At 32.7% G+C, this 17,362-nt stretch overlaps 1 protein-coding gene across 1 annotated transcript in view; it reads left to right on the top strand.

Annotated features, from left to right (window-relative positions):
* Window positions 1-17,362, top strand: part of LCORL (ligand dependent nuclear receptor corepressor like) — a 151,789-nt gene that overhangs the window by 51,600 nt on the left and 82,827 nt on the right. The window contains exons 5-6 of the mRNA XM_077750465.1: window positions 9,606-9,685; window positions 10,561-10,690. Of these exons, the coding sequence (XP_077606591.1) occupies window positions 9,606-9,685; window positions 10,561-10,690 (210 nt within the window). The remainder of the gene's footprint in view (window positions 1-9,605; window positions 9,686-10,560; window positions 10,691-17,362) is intronic.

Genomic DNA, 17,362 nt, shown 5'->3' with positions numbered 1-17,362 from the left:
AAAGAAACAAGAATTTAACCTATACTTGACGTTTCTTCAGCTTTCCTTTCTTAACCTGTTCTCATTCATGTCAGAAGTGAGCCTTATACTAATTGCCTTCTGACAACCCAAATTACAACTTGTGACTCTTAGCCTGTTGCTTCCCTTACTTTCATTTATTTATTTATATATTGTATATATATGTATATATATGTTCCTTCAGAAATTGTTTATTATGCAAAGGCAGAATATTCTAAGGAAATAAATGCTTTATATTTTGTTTTTAGACTAGCATTTCTTTAGTATACAAGTTGTACATATTTATTTTAGGAAATTTGAAAATACAGATAAGCCAGAAAGAAAAAATTACCCGAGTCCCACAATCCATAGATAACCTTTAAACATTTTTATATAAATGTAAGATATATTATGCTTGTATATACTTATTCTTTTATTATAGTAGTGCATACCATATGCACAGTATATATAGTTTCTGTGCCCTATCCTGTTTGTTCACTGGTATATAATTTTGGTATAAAGCCTAGATAATCTTTCATCTTTCTTACAGTATTTCATTATAGATCTGTTTATAATTAATTTACCTAGTTAATTTAATAACCCATTGCTGTATACCTTATTCCATTTATTTAAATTCAGATAGACTTACACTTTATGTCCTTTTTAGTGCCTTTTTTTGGTGGCAGGAGTTAACAAAATTAGCTAAGCTTTGGAACCTACATATAGGCACATTCATTGCCTTTTTTCACCCCCGGATATTCTTTCACCAGGTTTCTTAGGTAAATTCTTTCTCTTTTTTCTTGCTTTTTGATTTAAAAAAAAAAAAAAAAGTCACTAAATTGTAGTCCTAAGAATGATGATATTAATATTATACTAATCTTTAAGCTATGCAAGGATGAAGACAGCCATATATTTTGAAGGAAAATTAAATCAGTTCTATCAAAAATGAAGAGGCTTTGGGGCGCCTGTGTGACTCAGTCGGTTAAGTATCCGACTTCAGCTCAGTCATGATCTCACGGTTTGTGGGTTCAAACCCCGCGTCGCGCTCTGTGCTGACAGCCAGCTCAGAGCCTGGAGCCTGCTTCAGATTCTGTGTCTCCCTCTCTCTCTGACCCTCCCCTGTTCACGCTGTCTCTCTCTCTCAGAAACAAATAACACATTAAAAATTTAAAAAAAAAATGAAGAGGCTTTTGAAAAGTCATGTAAAAACTATCCATTATAGACATCTCCAGCTTTTTCCTATCTCTTATAAATAAGTATGCTTTCTTTGTCGCCAGTGTTAAAAATGGTTTAATATTTAGATGCTGAGACTACAAGTATAGGGATTTCCCACTATACACATTTGATTGCAGAATTCATATAGATTAGCGTATGTTTTCAGATAAATCATTGGAAATTTGAACCTTTGTTACTCACTTTGCAAAACTCAGAAACTAAGTATATTAGATAGCAAAGGATTCTTCTATATTACCCTAAATTATTATTTTTTGTTAAAATTAAACTTTTAAGCAAAAATTCCCTCTTTTTTTTCTGCTTTAGTCAGTCCTTTCTCATGCCTTATTTGTGAGCTGGTTTCTTTCACCTGTAGGATTGTCTGATTTATTTGTGACTACGGACATTTACAAAAATATGAAAAGAGTGCAGTAGGCCTATGTAAACTGGCTGATAGATCCTTATTGGTTTTTCTTAGGTGTGTTGACATTTCAAAGCGAGATTATATCAGATGTCTGCAAGTTATAGCATGTGGGGCAAATACAGCTCTTTGACTGTTTTTGAATGGCTTCTAAGCTATAAGTGATTTTTACATTTTTAAATAGTTGGGGAAAAAACAAAAAAATTAATAGTTCATGACATGTGAAAATTATGTGAAGCTAAAATTTAATTGTCCTATTAATAAAATTTTATTGGAAACAGCCCCTCTCATTTGTTAAACATTGTCTGTGTCTACTACAACAGTAGAGTTGAATGGTGTGACAGATAGAATGGCTTGAAAATCTTAAAATATTTACTATTGGGCTGTTTATAGAAAAGTTTTTCTGACCCTTGACTGTACCATTGATTGAAATTTAATATTTTTGACATAATGTCCTTTTTACAACTCTAAACACTGTGATGATGGAGACAAAACTTTTATTTTGAGAGAGCGAGCCTGCAAGTTGGGGAGAGGGGCAGAAAGAGAGAGAATCTCAAGCAGGCTCCATGCTTAGTGCAGAAGTCAGCTTGGGGATGGATTCCATGACCCTGGATCATGATCTGAGCTAAAATCAAGAGTCAGATGCTCAATCGACTGAGCCACCCAGGCGTTGCACAAAACAGTTTTTAAAAGATTAGCTGAAACATTAAAAAAAAATTTTTTTTTTAATTGTAGAGAGTACAAGTAGGAGAGAGGGACAGAGGGAGAGAGAGAATCTTAAGTAGATTCCATGCTTGGTATGGAGCTCACGCAAGGCTCAATCCCATGGTCATGACCCCAGATGAAATGAAGAGTCTGATGCTTAGGCGCCCACCCCACTCCCCCAATTTTTTTTATATGAGTATAGTTGACACACAGTATTACATTAGTTTCAGGTGTGCACATAGTGATTGGACTTCTCTATATGTTATGCTATGCTCACCCCAAGTGTAGCTATCATCTGTAATCATACAGTATTACAAAATCATTGACTATATTCCGTTTGCTGTGCCTTTTTATCCCTGTGACTTATTCATCCCGTAACTGGAAACCTATTATTCCCCACTCCTCGTCATCCATTTTTCCTGTCCTCCCACCCTACCCCTTATCTCTGGCAACCACCAGTTTATTCTTTGTTTAGGCCCTGTTGTGCTTTTTCTTTATTCATTTGATTTTTTTTTCTAGATTCCCCAGGAGTGAAATCATATGGTATTGGTCTTTCTCAGTCTGACTTACTTCACTTATAATACTCTCTAGGTCCATCCATGCTGTCACAAATGGCATGATCTCATCCTTTTTTAAGGCTGTGTAATATTTCTGTGTGTGTGTGTGTGTGTGTGTGTGTGTGTGTGTCTTTGTGTCTGTGTGTGTGTGTGACATCTCTCTTATCCATTTATCTATCAGTGGACACTGGGTTGCTTCCCGTATCAAGGTTATTATAAATAATGCTGCAGTAAAACATAGGGATGCATATATCTTTTTGAATTAGTGTTTTTGGGGACTTTCGGGGTAAATATCAGTAAAGGAATTACTGGATCATATGGTATTTCTATTTCTAATGTTTTGAAAAAACCTCCACACTGGTGTACCAATTTTTCTTCCCACTAACAGTGTACAAGGGTTTCTTTTTCTCTACATTTCTCTCCAACTCTTGTTGTTTCTTGTGTTTTTTAAATCAAGTTTTTATTTAAACTCTAGTTAGTTAACATACAGTGTAATATTAGTTTCAGATGTAGAATATAGTGATTCATCACAACACCTAGTGCTCATCACAAGTCCCTCCTTACTACCCATCATTTATTTGCCTTTTTGATTTTAGCCATTCTGACAGATACAAGGTGATAACTCATTGTGCTTTTGATTTACATTTCCCTGATGATGAGTGATATTGAGCATCTTTTCATGTGCTGTTGGTTCTTTGGAAAAATGTCTATTCATATTCTCTGTTCATATTTTAGTTGGATTTTTTTTTTGGTATTGAGTTGAATAAGTTCTTTATATATTTTGGGTGTTAACCTCTTATCAGATATATCATTTGCAAATATCTTTTCCCATTCTGTAGGTTGCCTTTTTACTTTGTTGATGGTTTCCTTTGCTCTGCAGTAACTTTTTAATTTTTTTTTTTAAATTTATTTCTGAGAGAGAGAGAGAGAGAGACAGCATGAGCAGGGGAGGGTCAGAGAGAGAGGGAGATACAGGATCTGAAACAGGCTCCAGGCTCTGAGCTGGCTGTCAGCACAGAGCCTGATGTGGGGCTTGAACCCACGAACTGCAAGATCATGACCTGAGCCGAAGTCAGATACTTAACCAACTGAGCCACCCAGGTGCCCCAGAAACTTTTTATTTTGATATGGTCCCAATAGTTTATTTTTATTTTTGTTTCCTTTGTCTTAGGAGACATATCTAGAAAAATATTGCTACTACTAATGTCAGAGAAATTATTGCCTATGTTCTCTTTTAGGAATTCTAAGGTTTCAGGTCTCACAGGTCATTAATCCATTTTACTTTATTTTTGTGTATGATGTTAGAAAGTGGTCCAGTTTCATTCTTTTATATATAGCTGTCCAATTTTCTCAGCATTTATTGAAGAGGTATCTTTTCTCCAATGTGTATTCTTACCTTTATGTTAGATGAAATATTTTGAATGCTATTTTGTGTTAGGAATTGTTGAAGAGCAGTGAGGAAACAAACTACTAGGAATTCATGGCCTCGTATTAAGTCAGTAGTTTTCTAATATGAAACTTTCTATATTAAAGCCAGAGAATCTAATATTGCTGTATTTTATAGTTATATAAATATATTAGCTCTTGTCAGTGTGTACACAAAAACTTATCCAATACATCCAAGTGTATTCATCATGCTGTTTATAATCCCGAGACTAAATATCCAAAAATAGGATATTGATTAAATAAATTATGATGCATCTGTTTGATCAACCATGCATATCTGTTAAAAATGATTTTGAAGTATATGTGAGCATAGGAAATACTTGTGACAAATAAATATGTGCATAATATCCTAATTTTTTAAATAAATAGCATTTTTAGAGCAATTTAAATTTATAGAAAAAATCAAGTAGAAAGTACAAAGATTTCCCATATAATCCCCCCTCAAGCTTTCTCTATTTTAATTTCTTTCATTAGCATTGTACACTTTTTTATAGATGATAAGCCAATATCAATATATTTTATTAACGAAAGCCTCATAGTTTACTTCAGCTAAGTCTTGTCTGTTGTACAGTTGTGTGCATTTTGGCGAATGCACAGTCATGTATCCACATTATAGTATCCTACACAATAGTTTTCACTGCCCTAAAAATCACCTGTATTCTACCTTTTTAGTTCTTTCCTCTGTCTCCAGTACATATTAAACACTGCTCTTTTTACTGTTTTTTTCTTCTCCCTAAGGTCATATAGTTGAAATCATACAGTATTTAGTCTTTTCAGACTCACTTCTTTCACTGAACAGTATGCATATAAGTTTCTTCTGTGTCTTTTCATGGCATCATAACTCATTTCTTTTAATTAGTGAATAATACTGTCTTGGGTAGATGTACCACAGTCTAATCGAAAGACATTTCGGTCGCTTCCAAGTTTTGGTAATTATTAATAAAGCTGCTATAAACATTTGTGTACAAGGTTTTATGTAGGCATAACTTTTCACCTCATTTGTGTAAATACTTAGGAGCCCCATTGCTAGATAAGTATGCAAAGATTATGTTAAACTTTGAAGAAAACTGTAAGACTTATCTTCGAAAGTGGCCATACTATTTTGTGTTCTTACGAGCAATGAATTTAAGTTCCTTTTACTCTGCATCCACACCAGCATTTGATGTTGTCAGTGTTTCAGACTTATACTATTCTAGTAGATGTGTAGTGGTAGCTTTTCTTAATTTGCAATTCTCTAGTGGAATATGATACTGAGCATCTCGGCATATTGAGCATCTTTTCATAAGCTTATCTGCTATCTGCATATCTCCTTGGTTGAGGTGTCTGTCTGTTCAGACAGTTTTTGGTAGTTAGATAATGATGATAGATAATAGTAATGATAGAATGAGGAAGTATTTCTTTTGCTTTTATTTTCTGGAACAGATTGTAGAGAAACCATCAGGATTGGAGCTTTCTGTTTCGGTAGGTTATTGATTATTGATTTAATTTCTTTAGTAGATATAGTCCTATTGAGATTATCTGTTTTCTCTTGTTTGAGATTTGGTAGATAGTGTCTTTCAAGGAATTAGTCCATTTCATCTAAAGTTACCAAATTTGTGGGCAAATAATATTGTTCATAATATTTTTTATTATCTTTTTATTATTCATTGAATCTGTAGTGATGGCCCATCTTTCATTTCTGATATTTCTCTTTACTTGGTTAGGCTGGGTAGAGGTTTATCAGTTTTATTGATGTTTTCAAAGAATCAGCAGATGCTCATTTTTGAAAATGCATAGAATATAAACTAGAAGGATATATTGCAAAATGTTAATCATTATCTCTGGATGATGGGATTACAAATAGTTTTTCTTCTTTGTACTTTATAGTTACTATGTAATTTCATAAGAAAAAAATATTTTTTAATAACATGCCCACTGTTCAGGATCTTCCCTCAAAGTCAACATTGTTAAAGGGTACGTGGGTGGCTCAGTCGGTTAAGCCTCCGACTTCAGCTCAGGTCATGGTCTCATGGTTTGTGAGTTTGAGCCCTGTCTCAGGCTCTGTGTGGAGAGCTCAGAGCCTGGAGCCTGCTTTGGATTCTGTGTCTCCGTTTTTCTCTGCCCCTCCCCCGCTCATGCTCACACTGTCTCTCTCTGTCTCTCAGAAGTGAATGAACATTTATAAAATTTAAAAAAAAATCAACATAGTTATAACTCCTTTTTCATGACCTTCATGAACAATCTAGTTCAGTATTCTCTTTTTTCAATTTTCGTTGGGCTTTGTCTTTGGGAACTTTATAATTATTTCTTATGGTTAAAGGGTACTGAAGAGAATAAACAACATTCAAAAGAAGTATGATTATCTGAAAGAAAATGAACGTACCACCAACTGGACTTGTTAAATTCTTCATATATTCTTGTTTAATTTTTACTACAGTCTGAAGATGCAATTATTATCCTCATTTTAACAGATGAGGAAGTTAAAGCGTAGGGAAAGTAACCTGCCAAAGGCCACTTCTAGTATTTGGAAAGATATCTCAATTCCAAGGCTCTCTAATTTCAAAGTCGATAGATTAGGTAAAATTAGATTAGAAACCAAACTTTGGCCATGAGTATATATATCATGGTGAAATCATTGCTCTTTTGTTAGTCATTTACTATCCGTTCTCATTATGAATGACATTGCCTTTTCTTTGAGATACATAATTTGACCCTTTTTGAGATTATAGCTTCGTGTACTAAAATTTCAGAATGAGAGGTGACTTATTTTAGGGATATCTGATTTATTGTCTTATTTTGTTTGAGAGAATGAGTGTGTTTTGTAACATGAAAAGATAGCCTGGACAGACGGACAAATCTGGCCTAGACTTTATTTTTCAAAATTTGTTTTCCAGTAAATAAAATGTAACTCATCATCATTTATTTGGACTCAAAATCAAAAGTTGATGTAGAAAGAGTAGTTATTAAATATTTGCAAGTAAAGTCATAGATTTTTTTAACCCAGCAAAATTTAATGACATTTATATCATTGTTGATTTATTCAGTGCTATTTATTTAACCACATAGGGATTTACTTTAATTAACATCTCTTTGAAAAATTTCTAAAATAACTAAAATAAATGATATAATCTGAGCATGCCCAATTTTATTTTATAACTGGTAATTGTTTTAATTAATCCAGAGTTGGTCCTCATTTCAACATATTTATCACTGAAACTTCATGAGACCTTAGAGTGGTTTTTCAAAAATACCTCTTCTCCAGGACTATCAGCCATTTTTTAAAAGTCACAGTGCTAGTGTGATCACAGTTCCTTTCATTTTTTTATTCATGAGACAATAATAAAAAGGCACTAAGATATCCTTGATCTATCAAAGTTATCATGCTTAGCATATGAGTCAAGTTTTTGCACAGTAATACTGTATAACAAAGAGCTCTAAAATCTGTTGCTTGCTCATGGATGATCTGATTCTCTGGACTTTAAGGGTCACTTCTCTTGATGACTCCAGGTGCCAGTCTGAAGGAGGAATGGCTGTCTTGGGCAAGTTCTTTTCGTGTTGCTTGGTAGAAACTCAACAGAACTTGCCATACTTTTTAAAGCCTCAGCTAGGAATAGTGTACTGTCACTTCTCCCACATTTATTCCATTGATCACTAAGAGACATTGCACAATTCCACATTCAGGAGAGTGAATGTATTATTGCATAGTGACAGAGTGAAAGGTTGAAGAAAATTATAAACCTATGTAACTACAGTTCTGGGTTTCTAATTTTATAGATTGCTTAAACTTTTTGATTTATCAGGTTGTTTACAAAATAGTGATCAGTTTTCTTAAATTGATATAATTATCTGTCTTCTGCAAATTAACCTTATTAAATATATTTTTGATTGTATAGGATTTAAACAATAATGACTGATGATCTTGTTTTGGTAGTATCTAGCCTTTGCATGGTGTTTTATAGTTTATAAAATATTTTCACATTTTTTCATGTGATCCACAAGTAAGGTAGTGGGATCCTTACTTTACAGATGTGAAAATTAAAACAAAAACGTTGTGTCTTGAGAGGTTACAACTAGTAAATTCCATTCCAGATTTTTATAGACTTTAAATCCAGTTATCTTTCCATTGCATTATACTAGGTTTCATGCTCCCATTTCCTACCATTTCTAAGTTTAGATAAATATTAGGAATATTTCTGGGTCACTGCTAAAACCAAAGGGAGCTATCATTACACACTTTATACTCCAACACATTATATTATCTTCTGTTCTGATTTGTATATCTGGATTGATGCAAGAATTTCTTAAAGGCTGATCCTAACTCTTATTTATTTATTATCATTCCAGTAAAGGTAAGCTTATTTTTTGTGTAGTTAAGTAGAAACATGTATTCCACATCATTACGTATTTCAAAAGTGTGAGAGAAAATGACTGTGGTATACCCCAGTGCTTTTCAAATTAGTGCCAGGGTAACTGCTTCAGATGATAATGGTTTCATACATTTGAGGTTCTGTGTAAGAATTTATCAGGGAAAAGAAATTGAGAGTTTTACTGCAAGGAGGAAATTTGAAAAATCACTGTCTATACTAAGTATAGTTAGGATGGCAATGTTATTTTATCTTCATAAAATATCTCCATTATAAATGTTTGTTTTGGACAAACTTTATATTACAATAGTTTAATTATAGGAAACATTCTTGTGAAAAAAAATTCATGTTTTGTGTTGAATAATAAAACATGTTTACCTGTCTTCTACTCTAACTCTTGCAACAGCACCTTTAAACAGTGTGTTAAAAATCTGATCTGACTCTTTAGCTACTATAGATTTTTTTTTTTTTTTTTTAAATTCTATTATCTCAAATCTGTGGGCTTTTCTGGTGCTTCGCTCCATTTCTCTGTTTTTATGCTGCTTTCATGATATGTAAAATTTATTTATTTCCCCCCATATCTCCCTGTTTTGATTTCTTTCGTAGTGAAAATTAAAAATAGGTAATGATAAATTGAATCTTTTGGAAGGTTAGATGATACTTAAGACCCTATTGTTAGAAAATTAATTTATAACCAGCTCATTGTTCTTGCTACTTTGTCCCATAATAGTGCAAATTACTCTCCTTACAGCCTTCTCTGTTTATTTTTCTTGAGGTCATCACTTTAATTTCAAAGTTAGGCCTTCTCCCCTTCCTACTAGTAGTTAGTTTTTTTTTAATATGAGCCATTGCTGTGGAGAGCGGTAATTTTATTTGTTTTAATAAAGTTAGTGTATTTAATGAATATTTTTCCCTCTTTTAAAGACTGTGAACCAGAAGAGCTGACTGACTGGTCTATGGATGAAAAATGTTCATTTTGTAATCTACAGAGAGAAGCAGTCAGTGTAAGTTTTAGTGCTATGAAATTATTTCTAAACTAATCGTACAATTGTAACACAATTTTTTTAACTGAATTTATTCTGAAAATTGGTGATTTACAGTGGAAGTTTAAATACTTGATTTTGGTAATGAGAAGAATATTTTAAATTCTTATGTTAGAAGTCTAACATTTAGCTTAACTTGAAGGTGAAATCACAAAACACTCATCTCTTTTGCTTATTTCACGTTTCTTCTTTATAGCTCCCTGATTCATGAAGTTCAGTTTAGATCTGTTTTGTATTTATGTAGATGACGGTGAGTTTGGAGGCCTCGTTTGATTTGAGACCACCCTGTAGTCTTTCTTAGGAATCTATAGCTGGAGGATAATGTGGTACTACGTTTTAGGCTTTTACTCTCTTGAAGTCTTTTGGAGATCACGGTTATTTCCTGTGTAAATGATTTAGTGTCTAATATAAACAGGGCACAAACTAGACAAGCAGCATCTTCTTGTATGGTGGAAAGTCCTAATTCTTTACTGTTGTGAGAAAGGCTGAAAAGAAATGAGAACTTGAGAATCTGTACCCATTTTGGTCAAATTAGTGGGTAAACACACCTGCTTTGTTGTTACAACTCTTATTATTGGCATGCTATATAATGAATTTATTTATCAATATATTTTATCTACTCTCCTCTCAACTCCATTTTTTACTGTGGTTTTGCTAAGAAATAAGGCCAATTTGGTATCAGAGCTAAATTTCTTTTCTCCTGACTCCTGTACCAAATTTTATGTTCTCTCTATATAATTTGATAGAATAAATGAGCACTTAGAGACAATTTTTTGCAATTTTTAATGGAATTTAATGTATAATAAAATTTTTATGTTGTTTTCTTATAATTTTAGGATTGTATTCCATCTCTTGATTCTTCACAGTCAACACCAACAGAGGAACTATCATCTCAGGGCCAGTCCAACACTGAAAAGATTGAATGCCAAGCAGAAAATTACCTAAATGCACTCTTTCGAAAGAAAGGTAATATTGGTATACTTTGTCATTTAAAATTTGCAGTGAAGGTCTGAAATGTGTGTAATATTCTCTCACACAAATTTTTTTATGTAAGTCTTTCTTTACTCCAGTTTTGATTCTTTCTTTTTTTATCTTTAGGTTTTCTTCATATTAGGACATTAGGTTTCTTAGTTATCGTAGTGCTAGTCTTCTACTAGCCATTCCTTTTCACCATTCTTTTCTCAAAGCTGTTCCTGACTTTATCAGATTTTCCTCATCTACTATAGGCAGACAGGAAATGTTTTTATGCTTCTGGTCTTCCTTACTTTGTTGTTCTCAAGACTTCAAATGTTCTTTCATGTTTAGTAAGTGATAGATATATTATACTGCAAAGCTGTCTTTAGAAAGCTAACATTTAAGTCATTTATCAGCCAGGTTGGAATATTTTTGCTGGCTTGGGATTTCGGTGTTTCTTTGGTAGTTTGAATATGCTTACTTGACATTAAATGTCAAATGTTCTTTTTTTACTCCCTGTCTGTCTAAACTATTTAACTATTTCACTTGTTCCCTTACTTGATACACATGTATCAGAGATTAGTTTTTATATCTTAGTTGCTTGAGAAAAATACAGAAATATAGAACCTTCCATTTTTTGTTCTTGGCAATTTCTGCAATAGTGTCTTAATTTTTACCACATAGATCTTTGGAGTGAGTCATGGTATAGGGGGAATGTAGGGTGGGAAGGGTTATCATTTTGCCTCCTCCTTTCCAGAGATTGAGAAAAACATTATAGTATTTCATCTTGGTGTTGACCCTACTTTACTCCTCTTTGAAATTAGGTTAATCAGATATTGTTCTATTAAACTGATAACTTTCAGATTTTAATAATGTTGAAAATAGTCTTCACCTTTGAGCAAGGAGGCTTTTGCTTAGTCCTCAGTGTTATGAGTTATATGTGTGAAATATGAGAATCCCCTTATTAGAAGAATCATTAGTATATTAAAAACCTAACGTTAAGAACTATGTTTTTTTAAAGTGTCTTTAAAAAACAAATTATTCTTTTAGAATTTTCTATTTGAACCCATATTAATATTTTACATGCTTTCCTTAAGAAGTTTATAACATATCAATTTTAAAAATTTTATTCTGCCAATGTACTTACATTGACAAGAATTATGTTATCAGACTTATATCACTAAGAGAACTAGAGGAAACGTACACATTTACATACATGCACACGGTTTCACTCACCTTAGAACTCGTTACTCAGTCTCCTTTTCTTTGAGTAATTTATAATGGTAGTAGCTAGAATTATCAATAGTAATGACCTTTAATTTTTGATAGTATGGAGTAACCTGTGCTCCATTGCCCTATTAAGAGTAATCAGTAAACACTTGGTACTATTTCAGCTTATTCAAGCATCTGGGTCTTCAAGAGGTCTCCTACCAATGGTTGGGTGAGTGTTCATGGATATTTAGTGACCTCTCCATTTGGGGTGAATCTTGGCTTTCTTCCAGATCGTTGAAGGATTGCAAAGTTTTTAAATGAAGGATTCTTAATACTATTTTTGCTTTACTTCAGGTCTTATCTTTGTTAATTCTTTATTTGTAGTCCAACATGATTTTCCAGATTTAATTAAACGTAAGGATTTTTCTACTCATTTCCTTGGTTTTGTTTTTGTTCTTTATTTTTTGATTTTCTTTGAATAAAATCATTTTAGAGGTTTCCAATGTGGTCTGGACTAGGATAAGGGCAGAAGATAATAATCATATTAAGTGATGATAATGTCTCTGTATTTAATTCCACTGATAACTCTACTTGGAAATAAAAGGCATAAACATGTTTTTAAAGATAAGAAACACTTTTGAGTCTTTGGAATAACAAATAAAATGTGATAAAGCAGATTGTTGGTGGAGCTTTTATTTGATTCCTGAAAATTTCCCAAACTGAGCCATTTTCAGGAATTCTGGATATTGGTAACATTAGTGTTACTGATACTCTACAGATACTGATCTTTTGCTTAGTTTGAGGAATATATGCATGGTTAATCATCTTGCCAAAACATAAAAAAATCTTTTAGTAGCTTTATTGTAGTTTTATTTATTATTTTTCCTAACTGTGGTTTTGGGGATGATAATGATAAATATAAACTGTTATTAAGAACCCACTACACAGGGTAATGAGATGATCTATCTCATCAGGTATGATTGAGCACTGACATCTTTTTATGCCTTAATCTCATTTAATCTGCAATGTTAAGAGCTAGGCACTGTTATCGTTTTAACAGGTAAAGACAGTGAAACCCAGAGAAGTTAAGTAATAATGTCTTTAGTTTGAATCCTCAGGAAATTAAAAAAAAAATTAAAAAGTGTTCTGTGTGAGGAGCACCCAGATTTTTTTTATGTACTAAGTAGGAAAACTTTCTTGTTCTCTACTACTTAGCCAGATAGGATTAGAATTATTTTAATTGAATTAGGCAGACTAGAGAGGACCTATGAGAAATGCTGTGTTTCTTCTACACTTCCATTTTTCCTTTTATGAACCATGAACACTTTCAGTGATTAGTTTCCTTGTAGTGTTTAGTAATAGATTGGAGGAAGCCTAAATACTAAATAGTTTGGTCAATCCTTTGTAATTAGAAGCCAGTCAAAAACTGTTTTTGCAGGGTTGATAAATAGAAGGGGTGGGGAGGGTATTTTACTACAGAGATGAACTTTTAATTAGTTTTGAATATTCTTCAGAAATTTTTCAAAATTTTTCAAAACTGAATTCCTTCTAGAGGTTTCCCCTAAAATTATTTAGAGTGTTAAAATAGAATGAAAGCTTTATGATAGTAGGTACTTTGTTTTATTAATTGCAGTATCCTCAGTATTTAGAACAATACTTGTCACATTTGTCTTCAGGAAATATTTCTTGACTATATAAATGCATACTAATAAACTGTCCAGGTATCTTCCAGTTTCACTACATATTCTAATATTACTACTTATTTTATTCAAAGAAAGAAATTAATTAGCATGTATATATAGTTTACCTTTCCCTACTCTGTAGTTTATTATTGTGTATAGTTGACTATCAGTTTATTTGTTTTGAACTGTGTAGAAACATAGGCATGCAAATATAAAATGCTTTTTCCAAAGCATCCCCATCAGAAGTAAACTAAATTATTTTGACTTTTTGCTTTGCATTCTCAGATTACCTGAAGCAGTGTAAGTCACCAGCTTATGATTCAGGAAGATGTCTCATCTTTTATTTTTAAATTAAAGAAGGTTACTTGACTAAATTGGAAAGATAGTAGTTGAATGAATCATACTGCTAAATATATGATGAAATCTTCAAAATATAATATGTTTTACCTGCTTTATCTTTTATCCACACACACATTTAACATTCATGAAACTATTATTCTGGTTTTTTGTTTTCAAAGACCTTTCCTGATGTATTTGATGTAGTTAGTTGAAAGCTGCTATTAACCAACCCTTTCCCCTTAAATTAATTGATAGCCAGGTTTTATATAAAGTCTTTCAGCCTTTTCTGAACATAGATCTTCTTCCTTTTAAACTCTTACTTTTTAAATTTTATACTATATCAAGAAATAAATATTAACATGGCTCCCCAAACAATTGGTTATGACTGATAATAAAGCATTTGATTTCTTTTAAGAAGTCTTTTAGATTGCTTTTCTCTAAATGCAGACATCCTTGAGTGACTATGTAAAGTTAACCTGATACATTCAGCCCCAAAGTGTTTCTTGCACAAATATGCCTTAGTGACATCATTGTGGGTCATACATAATCCACAATGGGTTAAATGGGTTGCCTTTTGGAACTCTCCAGAAACTGTATATCAGTGCCATAAAAATAATTCACATACTGTTATGGGCCACATTCAAAAATGTTTATGAAAATATTTTTCTGGTTTTGTCATATATCTGGAAGATATGAATGAAATTCTAATAAAATACACTTAAAATTAGAACTGGATTTAAGATTTTTGCATTTCTGGTAAAATCCGTTTTCTACTTGGAATATGATCCATAGCAGGAATTAAAGGCCAACTGTCAGGTCACTCATTATCATCTAGATTCTTATCTCCTTTTGTCTTTTTTATCCTCAAATTCCAGTCAGCTATCCCTTTACAAGCACCCATATTTCGACTTTGTCTTTTGGAACTTGTGGTCTTTCATCAGCAAAATCTGTGTCTTCAGGTTTTCCTCTTAATGTTCCTTTTATTTTATTGCTGTAACTCAGATCTGCATATTCATATGAGATGCTTTTGTAGCCCTCCCCTTACTGGCTGTTTTTAACTTCTTGCTTTATGTAATATAGGGTCATACCATTGGCAGGTAACCTCTAATATTTTTATAGCTGCTTTCCCATCATTTATTCACTCTCCTCATTTAAAATCCTGAGCTCCTTTGAAGCACATGATATCAAACTATTCCATCTATATTATCATGTTGTCTACCAGCCTATTCACTTTCTTCCTCCCAAATATTATTCCCATCACAATTCTTAGTGACTTCAAATTCTGTGTAAGTGATATATTAAAGACTCTGGACTCTCAGTTATTTGGCCTCTTCATTTTCAGTGATGTTTTCCTCCATTCCCCTCCAGCTCATCTTTTTTCATGATCATTCCTAGACTTTTGCCACCTCTCAAATCTAATTTCAGCCATCTCTTTCTGTGACTGCAGCTTCATTGCAATACTCATCCCCCTTTCCCCTTTTTTTTGAACCTCATTGCAACTTTTAGTCTATTGACCACACCAATTTTCAACTCTTCATTGTCTCCTAGACATGACTTCACTTCTGTCCTTACTCAGCTCTGATACTGTGCTTAGTAATCACTGTGATCATTTCATATAAAATCTTATCTCCTTAATTCTCTCTTCCATTGTCATATTTGCTTATTAGAACCTTATCTGTGTTTTAGTCCAATTCCTCATATATTACACACTTGCCCTGGACCAGCTGAACTTGGCTAGGGTAAAACACCCAATTATGCTGACTTTCTAAGTCTTGCTTAATTGGTTTCCTCTCTTTCAGATAGTTATTTTATATCTTTTTTGTCAACTCTCCAACAACTAAAAAGTTACTCTTTTTATAGCACAATTACCTTCTAACATATATGATTTATTTCTTTTATTTACTGTTTATTGTCTTTCTCCTGTTGGAATATAAGCACCATGAGGAATTGGATTTTGTATTTTTGTTGACTAATATATCTCAAGCATCTGACTTACAGTAGATATTTAATAAATATTTATAATCTGTATTTTACTGTCCTCACTTCTCAATTCCCCTTTTCTTTTTTACCTGTCCCAAGAAGACTTTCTTTCCTACTACTTCACTAATTGTTTTGTCAGTTTCCTTGGTAATTCCATCTCGTTTTATTCAGAGGGAAGTTATCAGTTCTCATCTTACTTAACCTTTCAGCATAGTTTGATAAAGTTGATCACTTCCTTATTCTGATTTCTAGGAAATTATATTCTAGGTAATATTCTCCATATACTGTAGTTTTATGAATGAGAAAATCTAGGGTAAAAACCACCTGAATTATAGGCCAGGCCTACCATATGAGCTTCCTCTCTGTCTCATTTAATTCCATATATAATTATGTCTTAAAGAATTTTCCTATTCCCTATGGTACTTTAGAACCTCATTCTTTCTGAATTTCTCTTACTAACATATAAGGAGTCTAGGAGTCTAGAGGATTTTTCTCAAATACCATACTTGTGATATGTGATGAATTAAGTTTATAAATTGCCATTTTGCCATTTTTAGCTTACGTATAATTTGAACTGTCATTTACAGTTGACAATTTGCTGTTGGCTAGTTGTGCATTATATCTACAATCCTCTCAGACTGTTTTATAAAGTTTATTGAATAATAACATTGATTTGCTAGTAATAATTAGAAGTTATCCCCTGCCTTTTTCCATATGGATTTATGTGTGTGTGTGTGTGTGTGTGTGTGTGTATGTGTGTGTGTGTGTGTATGAGAGAGAGAGAGAGAGTTTTCCTCCTTAAAAAGTTTTGAGTGAGGTCTTCTAAACTGTTTCTATATTTAATGGAAGGGGCAAAGCATAAGTTCACAACTGAACATAATAGGAATTCACATCTGTCCCACCATGTATTATGTGGTTCTGAGAAACTACTTATCCTTTTTGTGACTTAGTTTTCTCATCTGCAGAAGAGGCACAATATAATACTTATACTCTGTTGTCTTTCCTCATCCACCAAAAATTTAGTTTTGTTAAAATTGGAGATACTAGTTTAGGTTTTAATGGTAGTCACGTGTGTTCACTTGTAGCTTTTGGTGGAAAAAAGAATATGGGCTATGGAGTCAAACCTACATGTGTTGCTTGCAATTTTTTCCATTAAATTAACTGTGATGTTGGGCAAGTTATTTAACTTGGTGATACCATATTATTGTGAAGATTAATATAATTATAATGTAGATGAAACATCTAGCTTAGTAACATATTTAATAAACATTATATTTATAATAGGTATTTAGTGAAAAGTAACTCAATGGTGGATTGCACTAATTTTTGTTGATTTTGTTGTATGAGAAAACTAGGCACTGGAATCTAAGTGGCCTGCTCTTATCACAGTAAGGCATAATAGTTAAAAGGTCAGGCTTTGGATTAGACCGGGAGTGTAGTCCTGGCTGAAGTACTCTTTCAGCCTTATGTG

Source organism: Crocuta crocuta, unplaced genomic scaffold, assembly GCF_008692635.1.
Source record: "Crocuta crocuta isolate KB4526 unplaced genomic scaffold, BGI_CrCroc_1.0 scaffold179, whole genome shotgun sequence".
NCBI classification, from domain to species: Eukaryota; Metazoa; Chordata; class Mammalia; order Carnivora; family Hyaenidae; genus Crocuta; species Crocuta crocuta.
The sequence above is the reverse complement of the archived record's forward strand: the minus strand, read 5'-3'. Positions and strand labels throughout refer to the sequence as shown.